Source organism: Oryza sativa, chromosome 10 (genome assembly GCF_034140825.1).
Source record: "Oryza sativa Japonica Group chromosome 10, ASM3414082v1".
Lineage (NCBI taxonomy): Eukaryota > Viridiplantae > Streptophyta > Magnoliopsida > Poales > Poaceae > Oryza > Oryza sativa.
Window position 1 is genome coordinate 20968433 of NC_089044.1, and position 16127 is coordinate 20984559.

Sequence of the window (16127 nt, forward strand, 5' to 3'; positions counted from 1 at the left end):
GTGCGGCAGCAGATGAGGCTTACTCCTTCAGTCAAAAAAAAAAAAAGAAACTCTGAGTTTCCGTGTCTAACTTTAACTGTCCGTCTTATATGAATTTTTTTTATAATTTATATTTTCATTGTTGTTAGATGATAAAACATGATTAATATTTTATGCGTGACTTGTCTTTTTAATTTTTTTTTATAAATTTTTCAAATAAGACGGACGGTCAAACGTTGGACACGGAAATCAGGGTTTGTCTTTTTTAGGACGGAGGGAGTAGAACTCAATCATGCAGTACTTAAGTAACTACTTCCACTGCTCTAGAAAAAAAACAATTTTTGGTTATGTATCTATATGGTTTTTTCCTTAAAAAATATTTTCTGGTTATGGATCTATATGGTTTTTTCTGGGTTGGAAGGTGTAGCTTATGTGCTGTTCAAATAAGTTCGGCAAGAATCTGAGTTTTAATGTTACCTGTTTGACAAATGATTATTTAGAAAAATCTGTTTAAATTCCAGGATTTTATTTCTGTGGATCTTGCCTGACCGTGGGACCTAACTGATAGCAACACAACATATTTTCTTTTGCAGGATAAGATTGGCATTCCTTGTCATAGGGCATAAATACTGTGAAATGATGTAGGCTTGCTTGAAAAAAAGGAGAATTGGATGAGGAACTAATCATTTCAGCACAATCAATGTTAAAATTTTCAGAAAATCCACATTGTGGACGATTTTGCCCTCGAAGGAGAGAGCAGAAGCACAATGGAGGTGATGCCATGCTGCTCAATATAGCATTCTGACTTTGAAATATTACGAATTCGAGTATAGGATACATAAATCTAGCTTCCCCAAATTGATCCTTAGTTCTCTCTTGTGCATGCTGAATTTACAACTGGAATATTTCCTTCCTGTACTTTTTCGATCCATCGAGCCGACAAAGAAAACAAGAATCATGCAGGAATTTCTCTCAGGTCAACGAGAAGATGAAAAATTCAGTAAGTTCTGATGTTCTTGTACATAAGATTAAGTAAGTTCAGACCACTTGAGCTTTGCTTATGGTACACAAGATGAAAAATGCAGTAAGTTCATGTACATCTCAGATTACTGGAGCTAGCTTATGGTACACAGAAAGATGAAAAATTCAGAGAGAGAACTCCTTTGGATCTTCCAACGAACAAAAAGAGAAAGAGATGAAGAGCTACAGCACGAGCTGAATTAGCATCAGCAATAATCCAGCACCATGGCCAAAAGCCATCTGAGTTTCCGACTAGATCAACCAAGAAAAGCACCCACATATACCTTCTTCAGACTTTCTCAGAGCACGAAGACCATGTTGTCGTTGAGCCCGGAGAATCGGCTGAGCATGTCGGCGGAGGCGCGCCGCCGCGGCCGCGTCATGCTCCGGTGGAACCCCTGGAGCTGCTTGAGGAGGAGCACGATCCGCCGGCACGGGACGAAGAAGAGGGTGAGCGGGATGAGCCACACGCCCAGCTCCACCACCAGCATGGCAGCCACCCTAAGCTCCCTCGAGCTCACTCAAACTGAAACTGAAACTGATGGCACTGCAGCTGTTTTGGGTTCTGGAGTGTGCTTTCCTCTCGCTTAATTATGCTTCACTTTGCTTATATAGTTAGATAACTAACTAGATAGATGTCGCTAAAGCCTTTACTCTACCTCGTGTTTGACAAATTGACAGCATCAGCAGAGATTCAATCAGGGCTATCTGCTGGACCCATTTTTACTAACGGTTCTTGGAAGAAACTGGAGAACACAGATTCAGAGAGTTTTTTTTAACAGAGCCACAGATTCGGAGATTTGCTCTAATGGTTTTCTTTTACCCAGTGGCTTTCATCCTACATGGATATGCTTCGTGCTTGTCCATGGTGGTAGTGAGCTTCAGTGAACAAGCTATCTTTCGGTTGAGACGGACAGAAACATCTCGATCTGATGCGTACGCCATCAGCTGCTGTCGTCTTGTCGCATTTGCTAAAAAAAATATTATGATCAAGCATTTCAGCATGTGGGGTTTCCAACCACTTGATATGAGATCAGAAATTTGTGAGTGCCGTTGAGTGTCAACAGCTAGTGTGGCTCTTCACAGTTTTTGGGTAGCCCTGACATAACCTCCGGTGTCTTTTCTGTTCGTTTTAACCATTTTACTGATTCGGTAACCCTGTAATCTTGCATTAACCCTAATAAGTGTTTCTGTCATTTCGTCCTGATTATAAACCGTAACGCTTATCAGTGAAAAAAAAATGTATTTTTATAAATATGTTTTAGTGACTTAAAAACCAACAACAGAAAATAAACTACGATGAAAAACCATCGAAATCACCTATAAAATTAAGTTTAAAATTTACATTTTGGTTGCAGTGATAAACTGAAGAGCAAACGATTGTGCATTTCTTTTGTCAACCTTGTTACGACTGTTTCGTATGGTATTGTGTACAGATTCTTAGGATGCTTGGATAAAGAAGCAACCTCCAAAGGTAGCAACTTCTCTCACAGATCAAGAACTGCCCATCTCGTTTGATTGGAGCAAGTTGTGTGCATTCATATTCTATCAGAAAAGGGACAAAACAAAGAAGATCATGGGTGTTCTTTTTCTTCTTATTGTAATAGAAAAGTTTGATAGGGAAGGTTACTGATAAACATTAAGATACATCTCAATGGATTAATTTAAAGGTAAGGCTATTTTTTTTTCACTTTCACAGGTCCTGAACCTTTAATATTCCAGCTTAACTACCCATTTTCTTATATTTCATCCGGCTTTCCCCTTGTGATTTGAGTGTTGTATGATGTATCGCATTGATTAATTGTTGTTTGTGCGCTAGGGTGGTTGGGAGTTCTTGTCCGGATTAGCTATGCACATGTCCCCTTTGGTCACAAATATTGTACTGTATTTCTTAACCCCACGAAATTGGAATCTTGTCAGGTCGAGTTGTATGAATGTATCATGCTCCTACTTGCTACTAGTAGTACAATTCCTTCATTTGACTCATCCTCTCAGTTCAGTGGAATCATTGCAGATGAGGCCCCTCTGTGTTGCGTTGCTGCACACCAACTCTTGTGAAGTTCAGGAATTTCGCACGCATATGCTCCAACTTCTAATACATCAGCTTTGTCTGCTTGTGAGTTGAGAGGAACGGGATTTTACAGCTGAAACAACCGTGAGCTTTTGTGACCAAAACCATGGCGAGTTTTTCGATTTTCCTTGGGAAACTGATGGCTGATGCGAGTGTGAACTGTGAAGTAACACTGATGAGTGATGTGTGGGTGTTGACTCTTTGTTCAGACAGCGGCCGTGCAACCAAAAGTCTCGTCCTACACTCTGGCTGTGTTTAGTTCACACTGAAGTTTAAAAGTTTGGTTGAAATTGGAACGATGTGACTGAAAAGTTGTGTGTATGAAAATTTTGATGTGATGGAAAGTTGAAAGTTTGGAAAAAAAAACTTTGGAACTAAACAGGGCCTGAGTCTCTCAGAAAAAAAATCAACTTTCGCTGATGAAACTGAACAAGTATTTGTAATGAGGTGATCGATCAGGCGAGGACACGCCGGAGCCGGAGGGCGGGTTGTCGCTGGTTGGAGCTGAAACCTGAACTGATTGACAAACAGTATACCTGAAATTGTGCATGGTTGATTCATGCTTACCAGTCTTTTCCCTGGTAATCTGGAATGATGGAACAGAAGCGGAGACACTGAGACAACGGTTAGCCAATTTATGAATAGTTTGATAAACTGATTGAGTGGAACGGCAGCGGAACATCGATGAGATATCTGAGATTTCTGTCTCAAAATTCGTCTAGGAAAAATTGCACAGTCGGTTTTTATGGCGGGATTACGGGATTAGTAATAACTTGTATGGGGCTTCGTTCAGTTCATATTGGGCTTATAATGGGACTCGATTCGGCCTTCTCACTGCTGGGCTCTTTTGTTATGAGAAATGGGCCCTTATGGGATATGCTAAGTTAACGGGCTGACTGTTTCTGTTCGTAGTGAGATTTTAATGGGCCTCATCTACAGTGTATTGGCCATTTTCTGAGGATAAAGAGGGAGGAGAAAGTTAACTGACATGTGGGCCCAAAATTTATTTTTATTGTTTTACTCACTGACCTGTGGGTCCCATTAAGGTTTGTTTCAATTTTAGTGCCACGTAAGCGCTGCGTCGATGTCACATGAGATGAAGACCAAGTCAGCTCGCCACGTAAGTGCCACGAAGGGCAAAACAGCTGAGAGAGTCGGTTTGCAACGGTTTTGAAAGTTAGGGAACAGGTTATGCCCGGTTCTGTGGTTGAGAGATGCGATTCAACCAGCCGCAAGAGTTTAGGGACGCTAAGTAGACTTATTCCTGTTACGTTTGAAACTCGACCCATAGTCGAGGGATCTTAAGTAGACTTACGCCCATTGGTCGGCCCATCTAAACCCAGTCCATCGATCCAGGCGCTGGACGCGGGCAGCAGCAGCAGCAAAGTCAGCGGCAACCAGCAACCGCTTCTGTAGGAGAGGCAGCGCCGCGGGCAGCCGGCCGGAGATGGCCGGCGCCGGCGCCGGCGAGAGCCTGGACCTCCCCGTGGTGGACCTAGCGTCCTCCGACCTCGCCGCCGCCGCCAAATCCGTCCGAAAGGTTCTCGCCTGATTCCGGATTCTGCTCTTCTACTCCTACCAATCTGGGAGGCCGCCTGTGAGCGCAGTGAGCAAGCGTGATTCGTGTTGGTGTGTGGTTTGGTTTTGCAGGCTTGCGTGGAGTACGGATTCTTCTACGTGGTCAACCATGGAGCCGAGGGATTGGCGGAGAAGGTGTTCGGGGAGAGCAGCAAGTTTTTCGAGCAGCCGCTGGGGGAGAAGATGGCGCTGCTGAGGAACAGAAACTACCTGGGGTACACCCCGCTTGGCGCCGATAAGCTCGACGCCTCGTCCAAATTCAAAGGTCTGCGCCTCATGTTCCATAGCCAATTCTTCGCTTGAGCTTTGCAGTTTGCAGTTTGCACTGCTCTTCTATAGCCAATTTGAGCCTAAGGGGTGTCTAGCTAGGTAACTGTAATAATAGAAGATGACGAGTTGTGTCGGCAAAAGGCAGAACTTGACAAATTAGTGCCTGATGATGAAGTATTCTTTACGCGTACAAGGCTATATAAGTACATTAAGAATGTCCCAATGCTTGTGAATGATTCCTTTTAGAAATGATTACAAGTCATGGCTCTGGTTTGATCGACCTGAAGGTCGCACAATCTTCAATTAGTACAAGGCCAATATAATTCGAGATGAAGCAGATAACTGGATAAGTGCTGAAGAACCATTTACCACTTTAACGTATCCTCTCTGCCTCTAGTTTGAACAGCCGATACATCTTGTCGATTTTACCTTCTTGTGTTTGTAATGATGCAGTTGAGACTTTTGTTTGTGATTTGTGATCCAGGAGATCTCAATGAAAATTACTGTATCGGACCTATCAGAAAAGAAGGTTATCAGAATGATGCTAACCAATGGCCTTCTGAAGGCAATTCCCCCTCCTCTTCTTTTTCTTTGTTGTCATTTCTTCGAGAACATAAATAAATTCTTTCTTTGGGTATAGAGAATTTCCCATGTTGGAAGGAGACAATGAAGCTATACCATGAAACTGCACTGTAAGTTATCATTTTGCCCATCTCAGCAAAGGAAATTTAACTGCTGTGATGCAATCTACAACAATCAGTCCATCATTAATTCGCTGCATCAGCATTGTGTTTGTAATACTTTTATATAACTATTTGTCTCAAATTTGAATATTCCTATTTATTCGCTACCTCTTCCAGTGCTACTGGTAAAAGGATACTCTCTCTAATTGCTCTGAGTTTGAATCTCGACGTTGAATTCTTTGACTGCCCAGTGGCCTTTCTTCGGTTATTGCACTACCCAGGTAACCTTAGTGCGAGTCCCTTTATAATATGAAATTAACCAAAGTTGCATTCTAATAATATGCAGCAGAGTGCTAAGTTGAGCATTTTCATTATTGTCGAGCCAATTGAGCTTCTTTTCCTCCTTACACAAACACACAGTACTTATTGGTTTTGTATGAATAGAAAATATTTTTAAATGCAGGTGAAGCTAACGAGTCCGATGATGGCAATTATGGTGCATCAGCTCACTCAGACTATGGAGTACTAACACTTGTAGCAACAGATGGCACTCCTGGGCTGCAGGTACACCATGTTCTCACAAATTTTGATTCTCCATCTCAGTTCTGTTCTCTTTTGCAGCTAATTGATCATTTAAAACAATATAGGAGTATGCTCATAATATTTTATGAGGATGAGATTATTGCCCACCTTTTACCACTTTCAAGCAAAACAATACCTCTTCTTTAGAAAAGTAGAAATATAATATGCATAATTTTTTGCACTTATGTTCTGGTTTCTCTCACTGTTTTGAGTTTTCAGATATGCAGGGAGAAGGATAGGTGCCCCCAGCTTTGGGAAGACGTTCATCACATTGAAGGGTAAATAACAAATATTTTTTTAGTAAAAAAAACAAATATTTTTTATGATATTAATGAATAACAATTTCATATATATCATTGCTTTGTCTTTTTTAGAAAATGGATTAAAATCCGGTCTCTACATCCAAACTGGATGTACATAGCCCTACATCATATGAAATTGCTTTACGCCATTGCTTTGTTCTTAGCTTTCTGGACCTCAATTCTGTGTGCTCCTTAGATAATGCGTTGTCTTGTGTTATGTATCTGTAGGGCCCTGATTGTTAATATCGGCGATTTGCTACAAAGGTGGACTAATTGTGTTTTCAGGTACCATCTTTTCTTACTTCTGTTATCCTATTCTGTGGTTGTGAGGAAGCCTCATGTACTGTGCTGGCTGTTTTAAATAAGTTCAAACGAACTATTACAGTTGTGAGTAGTTGCCCCCAAGAACTTTCTGTTTTCTGCAACTCGATATGGTTAAATATGTTAGAAGGCACAGCACTTTCTCAATGATAAATTGGTTAGGCTTGTCAATATCATGAACAAGTTAGACCATGTTCGTGTGGTTCCTTACAAATTCAGGGTGCTGTTTTATGACATTATACACTTCTTTTCCTATTTTATCCCTATGGAAAAGAACAATTTTTTGATTGTTCTCGTTCTTTTGCTGACTTGTAGGTCTACACTGCATCGCGTTGTTGCAGTTGGTAAAGAGCGATACTCTGTGAGTAACTGAGTATAACTAACACCTGAAATCAGAAATTCATAACTGAGTTTTAGCTCCTATTGAACTCATGTTGTAAAGTCGGGTGAACTTCTTATTGGTAAAACCACCATTGATAATATATAGCATTTCGCCAACTAAATATTGCATCCTTTTTGGTGCACGTTCTTTCTTACACATGTTTTTCAATTTGTCAGGTGGCTTTCTTTCTTCACACAAACCCTGATTTAGTGGTTCAATGCTTGGAAAGCTGCTGCAGTGAGGCATGCCCACCGAGGTCTTCTTCCTCCTGTTAAGCTTAGCATTATTGCAGTTCTTTCATGCTTGCTTCTCACTGTTAGAAATTGATGCACGTTCAGGTTCCCACCTATAAGGAGCGGCGACTATTTGGAAGACCGATTGAGGGCTAGATACAAATAATCCTACGTTGGCTGCGTACATCCATGTTGGATGTAAAGGCCAGGTTTTAATCCATTTTCTGAAAAACACAAATAATCCTACGTTTTTAAATGTGTAAAGCTTAAGATTAGTGAACTTCAGTGAGCAGCTATTCCGTTGAGATGGACGGAAACATCTTGATCTTATATGTAGCCCATCTGCTGTTGCTGATTTCTCGCGTGTGTTAATACTAGCTTTACTTATGAGCAATCATGTCAGCATCTGGTGAAATTTGTAACCGCCTTCGAGTGTCAACATATATTTTTGCTCTTCACTGTTTTCAGGAAGACTGGACATAACCTCCACTGTATTTTCTGTTGCCAAAACATTGGTATAGAGTTTTTTGTATAAAGATTCTTATGATGCTTTCACGATTAAGGAAGACACAAATAAAGTAACTTTGCTCTCAGATCAAGAACTGCCCATCTGTGTTTGATTGAAGCAAGTTGTATGGTTTCACATTCTGTAGTAAGGGACAAGAGCAAGAAATTCATGTGTTTTTTCTATTGTAATTGAAAATTTTGACGGGGGAAGCGCTGATATGCATACTTCCTGTGTGTTCTAAAGCCTGTGCCTTCTACATGTTGCAGCTCCATTTTTGCCATAGTTTAGTAAGCAGCAGCTCTGATGAGTGATAAGTGGACAATTGATCAGCTCTAATGAGGCTGGAACCTGAAATGAAATGACTGACAACCAGTATCCAGAATTGGTCCTGGTCTGTTCTATAATTGGCTTTTCATGGGCCTCTCCTGTACGGTCGTATTTTCTCTCTGCTGGGCTGTAATCTTGTGCGAGATTGGCCATGCCTTTGTAAGAAATGGGCCTTAGTGGGCCATGTTTACTGTAGCTGGGCCCTGTTTGTTTGTCCAGTGATGGCCCACCTGTCAGTCCAGTCCGTGGATACAGACGCCGGAAGCGGATGGACGTGACTCCCGCTCGGGCGCCCGGTGGAAGGAGATTAAAATCGGGCGTCAGCACCCGATTTACTACGTGTAAACTCATTTTTCTCTTAAATTACTCATCCAAATAATGATCCGATTGCACCATTAAATTCATTGCAATTAAATATTAAAAAAACAAGACTATATTCCGACGAAAAAAATAGCTTATTATTAAATTATTTTTAAATATTGCACGATGTTTCACTAGGTATATAAAAACAAGATCGAAAGTGTTTCACTCGTTTAAATCGGGTGTTATTTCACCTTATATAAAAATAAATATTTCAGCAAATAGCGAAAGAATGTTTCAGTTCACTGCAACATTAGATCTATACATAATGAAACATTATGAGTACACTAGGTGAATATTTTCGGTGGAACAGAAAATAAACCAAATTATTTTAATAGAGAGTTTTTAAAATATATGGGTGATTTGTTGCAATGAAGTTGTGTGGGTGTGTGGAAGTGGCAGGTGGGTCCGTGAGGAGAGGGAGACACGTGGGTGGGCCGCAGGGCGAGCGTCCGATCCTGGCGCACCCGCGCCGGTCGACCGAGAACTAGCATTCTCGGAAGCGGACAGCAGCAGAAGCAACAAGCAGCAACCACTTCCCGGCGGGAGAGGCAGCTGGAAGCCGGAGATGGTCGCCGCCGCCGGAGATCGCCTGGATCTCCCCGTGGTGGACCTCGCGTCCTCCGACCTCCGATCCTCCGCCGAATCCATCCGAAAGGTGCGCGCCCTTCTCCCCGTGGCAATTTCCGCCAACTTCTGCGAGGCTCCGCTATGTTCCGTGGGTGCGGCGACGAGGAAGCGTGATTCGTGTGGTGTGGATTGGTTTCGCAGGCTTGCGTGGAGTGCGGATTCTTCTACGTGGTCAACCATGGGATCGAGGAGGGGTTGCTGGAGAAGGTGTTCGCGGAGAACAGGAGGTTTTTCGAGCAGCCGCTGGAGGAGAAGATGGCGCTGCTGAGGAACAGCAGCCACCTGGGGTACACCCCGCCCTACACCGAGAAGCTCGACGCCTCGTCCAAATTCAGAGGTCTTCGCCTTCTATTAGTCGATTCATCGCTAGCTTGCGATTTGCTGCATGCTGACCCGTCTTTTTTTAATGGCAAAATTAGGTTTGTGTTAAGTGAAATTTTAGAGATTTGCTCTGGTCCAACAAAAAGTACCTTTTGGTACCGGTACCTCACGGTACCAAATCGTTTCCGATCGTTGGATCTAACAATGCCCATCCTGCCAGCTAGATCCAATGATCGGAAATGATTTGGTACCGTAAGGTATTGGTACCTCGAGATACTTTTTGTTGAATCGGAGCAAATCTCGAAATTTTAAGCCTAAAGTGTGCCTGATAGTACTAGATAGGTTAATTTAATAGTAGAACGTGAGGAGCTGGAATGGGATGACCCTTGTGTTAGCAAAAGACAGAGCTTGACAAGTCAATGCCTGATGGAATATCCCTCCATCCCACTCACTAAGACACACGCATTTTAAGATTTGACTTTTTAAATATTTGACTAATAAATAGTTTATTATGAATTAAATTTTCATGGTTATTGATGAAAATAATATCATTGAATTGTCATTTGAATTTACTTTATATGATTATGATTTTGTTGCTACAAACGTTGTAGTATACTAGTATATGAGAAATTTAAAGTCAAAGATAGACTACTAAGTTTGATAGCACCTTAGTGAGTGGGAGAGAGGGAGTATAAGCTAATTAAAAATGTCCCATTGCTTGTGAACGATGTCTTTTAAAACTGGCCACAAGCCATGGGTCAGGTTTGATACACCTGAAGATCACATAATCTTCAATTAGTAAAAGGTGGATATGATTCAAGATGGAGCACATAATGAGACAAGTGCTGAAGAACCATTTACCAGTTTACCACATCCTCACTGCCTATAGTTTGAACAATTGATACATCTTGTAGATTTTACCTTCTGGTGTTTTGTAGTAATGTAGTTGAGATTGTTTTCTGTGATTTTGTGATCCAGGAGACCTTAGTGAGACATTCAAAATTGGGCCTATTGGAGACGAAGGTTTTCAGAATGATGCTAACCAATGGCCTTCTGAAGGTAAATCCCACTCCCCACCCTCCACCCTTTCCAAAACATAAACAAAACCCTTTCCAAAACATAACCAAATTCTATATTTGGGTGCAGAGCGCCTGCCATGTTGGAAGGAGACAATGAAACTGTACCGTGGAACCGCACTGTAAGTTTTCATTTTGCTCGTCTCAGTGAAGGAAATTCAATAATTATATTGCTATCGACAGCCATCCGTCCATCACTGATTCGCCGCGTCAGTATTGTGTTTGTGTAATACTTCTATATGACTGTTTCATTCATGATTTGAATATTCCCACTTATTTGCTACTACTTCCAGGGGTACTGGCAAACGGATACTCTCTCTAGTTGCTCTGAGTTTGAATCTAGACGCTGAATTCTTTGACTGCCCATTGGCATTTCTTCGATTGTTGCACTACCCAGGTCACCTTATTGCATGTCCCTTTCTCATATGAAGTTAACCAAAGTTGTGGAGTAATGATATGCAGTGTACTGCTATGTACATGCTTGATAATGTCCTTATCTCGCTTCTTGCCATGTCAGAATGCAGATTGATGCTTGGATTTGTTCTTTTGCACTGATTTGTTCAACAAATTTCTTTCTTTGAACAAAATGCTGTATGTCATTCTAAAGGATGAAGAACATGATATCCTCCTATTGATGTAGCTTTATTGGGTTGGCCCTTGGGAACATTACAAATATGTCAAGTAAATTATAATGAAAAAGTCATACTGCTACTTGCATGGTCTCAATTGCATTTTTTACTAAAACTTCGTTTAATATCTCACTTGTTAACTTGCACTAGTAGCTGACAGAGTAGATCTGCGTGATAGAAATCGCTAACAGTTCAAACTAATTTATCTTGATGCTGACATACTGTATACTGGAGTGTAATGATAAATATGTTCTTGTAAATCAATATGAACCTAAGTTATGGAGGTTCCTAAGGTAGCTTTGTTTTCTGCATTGTTTTGCTTGCTATTGTCATACTGGAAAGTAGGATATGAACTGAAAATATCATGAAACTTCAACCTGCTTCTAGGAACTTTTGTTTTGGAGGACTGACTTTGTTTCGTTGTTATTGTGTTTTCTTCCTTATATAGTAGTTATTGGTTTTGTCTGAATAGAAAATAATTCTAAATGTAGGTGAAATCAACGAGTCCGATGATGGCAACTATGGAGCATCAGCTCACTCAGATTATGGAATACTAACCCTTCTAGCAACAGATGGCATTCCTGGGCTGCAGGTACACCATGTTCTTCACATATATTAATTCACCAATTTCAATTCTGTTCTCTTTTCCAGCTAATCAATCATGTAGACAAATACATGCTCAGAAGGTTTGGTGAGAATGGGGTTATGTGATCACCTTTTACCACTTTCAAGCAAAACAATACTTTCCTGTTTAGAAAAGCAGAAAAATAATATGTATTATTTATTTTTACATTTATATTCTAGTTTTCTCACTGTTGTGCGTTTGCAGATATGCAGGGAGAAGGATAGGCATCCCCAGCTCTGGGAAGATGTTCATCACATCGATGGGTAAATAGTAAAATACTTTTTGGTGATATTAATGAATAACAATTCCAAATATACTGTTGCTTTGCTCTTAGCTCTCTGGATCACTGTCTTGTGTGCTCCTTAGATAACCAGGTCTTGTGTACAGGGCTCTGATTATTAACATTGGCGATTTGCTAGAAAGGTGGACAAACTGTGTTTTCAGGTATCATCCGTTTGTACTTCAATTAATCCATTATGTGGTTGTGAGGAAGCCTCATGTGCTGTGGTGACTGTTAAGAAAGTTCAAATAAACCAGCTACAGTTGTGAGTAGTTTAACCAAAAACTTTCTGTTTTTTGCAACTCGATATGATTAAATATGCTCGAAAGCACAATGCTTTCTAAGTTGGTTTAGGCTTGTCAATATCATGAGCAGGATAGATCATGTCCGTGTTGTTTCTGAAATTCTACAGGTCTTTTCGAGTTCTGAAATTTAAGGAAAAAGCCTTGTGTATGAATTTTGATTATTCTTGCTCTTTTGCTGACTTGTAGGTCTACACTGCATCGTGTTGTGGCAGTTGGTAAAGAGCGATACTCTGTGAGTATTACTAACCACTGAAATTAGAATTTCATTATTGAGGGGTTTCAGCTCATTGAATTATTGCTATTTTTTGTGGAAGCTCCCATTGAATTCATGTTCTAGAGTTGGATGAACCCCGCTTTAAGGGAAAACTAACACTGATAATATATAGCACTTCAGTGACTTAGACTAAATTGTGTGCTTAACTTCAGGACCTTTCTGGTGGACATTCTTTCATACGCAAGTTTTTTTTTTTTTTAAATTTGTCAGGTGGCTTTCTTTCTTGACCCAGACCCTGATTTAGTGGTTCAGTGCTTGGAAAGCTGTTGTAGTGAGGCATGCCCACCAAGGTCCTCTTCTTTCTCAATCTTAGCATTAGTCTAGTTCCTTTGGCACTTGCTTCTCATATTGTTTGAAATTTGATGCATTTTCAGGTTCCCACCTATAAAAAGTGGAGACTATTTGGAAGAGCGCTTGAGCTCTACATATAAATAAGGAAAAATTTGCTACATGACACCTAAAGTTTGTTGTTTTAGCCGTAGGACACTCAAAGAACGTGTAAGCATGGTAATTATCTGCTGGACACCGAACACACTATTTTATTATTATATTCGATGCCAATGGAGGGAGAAACAGTAATGAAAGTACACATTTACCCTTGTGTTGGTAAGGTGTGTCTAGTTCGAAGCAGCCGCTGTAATTCTTAATGCTGCTGCCCCAGCAGTAGCTTAAATGTAATGCAGCTAATTACGTATCATATTATGTACGATCATGACTCAAAATTAGTTAACATTGGAATGATCTTTCCAGAAATAAAAAGGAAGTTAACTCGCTCGCCGCTTGAATCCACCGCTCGCCGATTGAATCCGCTGTTGCGCGCTCGTTGCTTCAATCGGCCGCCGCACTCGCCGCTTCAATCCGATATTGCACTCGCTGCTTGAATCTGTCGCTGGCCTAACTTTAGTATCTGTATACAAAACTAATTACATAAATAAAAGTTAATTTGCGAGATAAATTTTTTAAGCCTAATTAATCTATAATTAGAGAATGTTTACTGTAGCATCACATAGGCTAATCATGGATTAATTAGGCTCAATAGATTCATCAAGCGAATTAGTCCAAGATTATGGATGTGTTTTATTAATAGTCTATGTTTAATATTTATAATTAGTATCCAAACATCCGATGTGATAGGGACTTAAAAGTTTTAGTCCCATCTAAACAGGGTCTAAAGCTCACAGCCGATGGTCAACCTTGCAATCACAGCACCATCGTCACCACCAAAACCTAGGATTTTAGAAATTTGAACCAGACCTACTCGGGTTAAAAAGAAACTAGCCTCATGGGTAAACTTGTCCCTTTTAAAAGTTTCTCCCTCTATTTGAATCAAATATAATAAAATAATGTGTTTGGTATCCAACAGCTAATTGTCAATTTGCCATGTTTTCACGGTGTCCTCTAGCATATATGCGATCTTTGGATGTCCTGTGGCTAAGACCATAAATTTTAGATGTGTTGATGTGAAAAACACGAGGCCTGAAAGATCTGCTTAACTTCAGTGCAGGTCCAAAAATATTGCTTTTAGGTTCGTGAGCGTGCCAGTTGATTTGATCCTGCAATCAACAAGAAATAAAGACAAAGAAACCGCGGTTAAATCCATAAATGATAGCCGATCGGCTAGCCGCCGATGACATATCATTTAACTTTAAGCTGGTGTCATATGTGAATTGATAAGTAATCATGAATAAATAAGAAAGAACTAAATCTACTCGATCGGTTGTAGATGTTAACAATATATAATCCTTATGTCGATATATACTTAAATCAAGTGATTGGGATAGATCGGTCGCCATGCCGAGACAATATAAATCACTTAGATCAAAATATATACTAACAATGAGATTATAGATGTTCATAGCATAGCCGATCAGATAGATCTAGCATGTATCGGCTAATACTCCGATACCACTCTATATTAAGATATTAAAGCAAGCAAAATATATCAAACAGAAGCCTAATATATTTTATTGTAATAAGATCTTAACATAATGGCAGATCTAGCATATCGATTAAGCACATGAAATATAAAGCTAAATCAGGTAAGACCGGCTGAAACCCCAATACTACCCTAATCGGCAACCAAAAGCAGGCTAGAGATTAAGATTCTAATAATGACTTATAAGATCAAACTCAACTGATGCAGCTATAAGTATGAAAAGAAGGACAACATCTAGATGATCAAGCCGTTGTATGTTTTATAGAGTGGTAGATATCATGTATAATCTAAGTCAACATAGATATTTAACCTAATTGGCTGCCTTCCAATAATAGATGTTAGCCGGTTGAAGGTTAGACAACGATATTGTCGAAGATTATACAGAGTATATGATAACTCGACGAATTACATAAACAAGACTAGAGTATCATGAAGATGGAAGCACTAATCCCGAGAATGCAAGCCGCCATAACAAGTTTTACCCCTAGTTGAAGATCGAAAACGATGCAGCTCAACCCGAAAGCAAGAACTCGTCGAAACAAAACGAAAGTAAAAGGGTGGCGATGCGCTGAGATTGTATTGAACGTGTGTTGTTGTATTACATGAGGCTCGGGGTCTATTAATACCCGAGATTTACAAAATATGTCCGTGTCGGACACGACTCTTATCTCTAACAAACTCTAAGATACCATAAGTCTTTGCGACAGACTTTTGCCCAAACATATCTCTAAGAAAATTACATGAAATATCCTAATTAATAGATACAATTGTCTTCTCAAGACTCGATCCATACATGGCAATCCTCATGAAGCACATTAACTCAACCCGACAGCGTGTACCGCTCCACATTGTTGGCATCGGCTCAATCGGCCAACCTTGTCCGACTCGAACTCTGCCGATCCTGATCATAGCCGATTCGGAATTTTAGCCGATTCTCGCTTTGTTTCCGGAACGATCTCTATCTTGAATTCCGCTTCGATTTATCTTCATCTCCGATACTTGGATTACCAAAATTTGTTGTTAACAAGATGTCCTATTGCTAATTTTGCCTACAACATTTTTACATGTGTAAAGCTTAAAATTGATAACTGGCTCCCATTAAATTGGCTGCTACATGTTGCAGCTCCATTTTTACCATAATTTAGTATGAAGCAGCTCTGATGAGTGATGATTGACTATTGACTAGTGAGCAGTGAGTGATCAGTGGTTGATCACTGATCAGGCTGAAACCTGAAATGAAAGGAAAAAGTCCACTTTGACTCCCTTAATTGTATGCCGAATCTAATTCGTACCCCTCAACCAGAAAACCAGAGAGAACGACTCCCCGAACTATTGAAACCGGTGCAATTTGACTCCCTTAGCGGTATTGGAGGGCGGTTTTGCTGATGTGGCGCTGACGTGGCGGTATTGACCCGGTCTTCGTCCCACGTGGCGC

The 16127-nt window shown here is 40.4% G+C and overlaps 2 protein-coding genes across 4 annotated transcripts; both read left to right on the plus strand.

Annotated features, from left to right (window-relative positions):
• Nucleotides 1-4435: 4435 nt before the first annotated feature.
• On the plus strand, nt 4436-8014 carry LOC4349154 (2-oxoglutarate-Fe(II) type oxidoreductase hxnY). 3 transcript variants are annotated; one of them, XR_001540771.3, is made up of 11 exons: nt 4436-4610; nt 4721-4913; nt 5403-5483; nt 5559-5610; nt 5779-5882; nt 6065-6165; nt 6403-6461; nt 6714-6770; nt 7122-7267; nt 7365-7444; nt 7527-8014. XR_001540771.3 is itself a non-coding variant. In XM_015759113.3 (11 exons), exons 1-11 carry the CDS (start codon nt 4518-4520, stop codon nt 7585-7587), a joined length of 927 nt encoding a protein of 308 aa, XP_015614599.1. In that variant the 5' UTR covers nt 4436-4517; the 3' UTR covers nt 7588-8014. The 3 variants fall into 3 exon arrangements, 2 of the variants coding, with proteins under 2 accessions (XP_015614599.1, XP_015614600.1); XM_015759113.3 differs by having other exon boundaries at nt 7122-7167; XM_015759114.3 differs by lacking the exon at nt 7122-7267.
• Nucleotides 8015-9124: 1110 nt separating this feature from the next.
• On the plus strand, nt 9125-13530 carry LOC107279225 (2-oxoglutarate-Fe(II) type oxidoreductase hxnY-like). Its single transcript, XM_015759116.3, has 11 exons — nt 9125-9274; nt 9388-9583; nt 10546-10626; nt 10714-10765; nt 10937-11040; nt 11764-11864; nt 12102-12160; nt 12285-12341; nt 12669-12714; nt 12967-13046; nt 13131-13530. Exons 1-11 carry the CDS (start codon nt 9185-9187, stop codon nt 13189-13191), a joined length of 927 nt encoding a protein of 308 aa, XP_015614602.1. The 5' UTR covers nt 9125-9184; the 3' UTR covers nt 13192-13530.
• Nucleotides 13531-16127: the final 2597 nt, after the last annotated feature.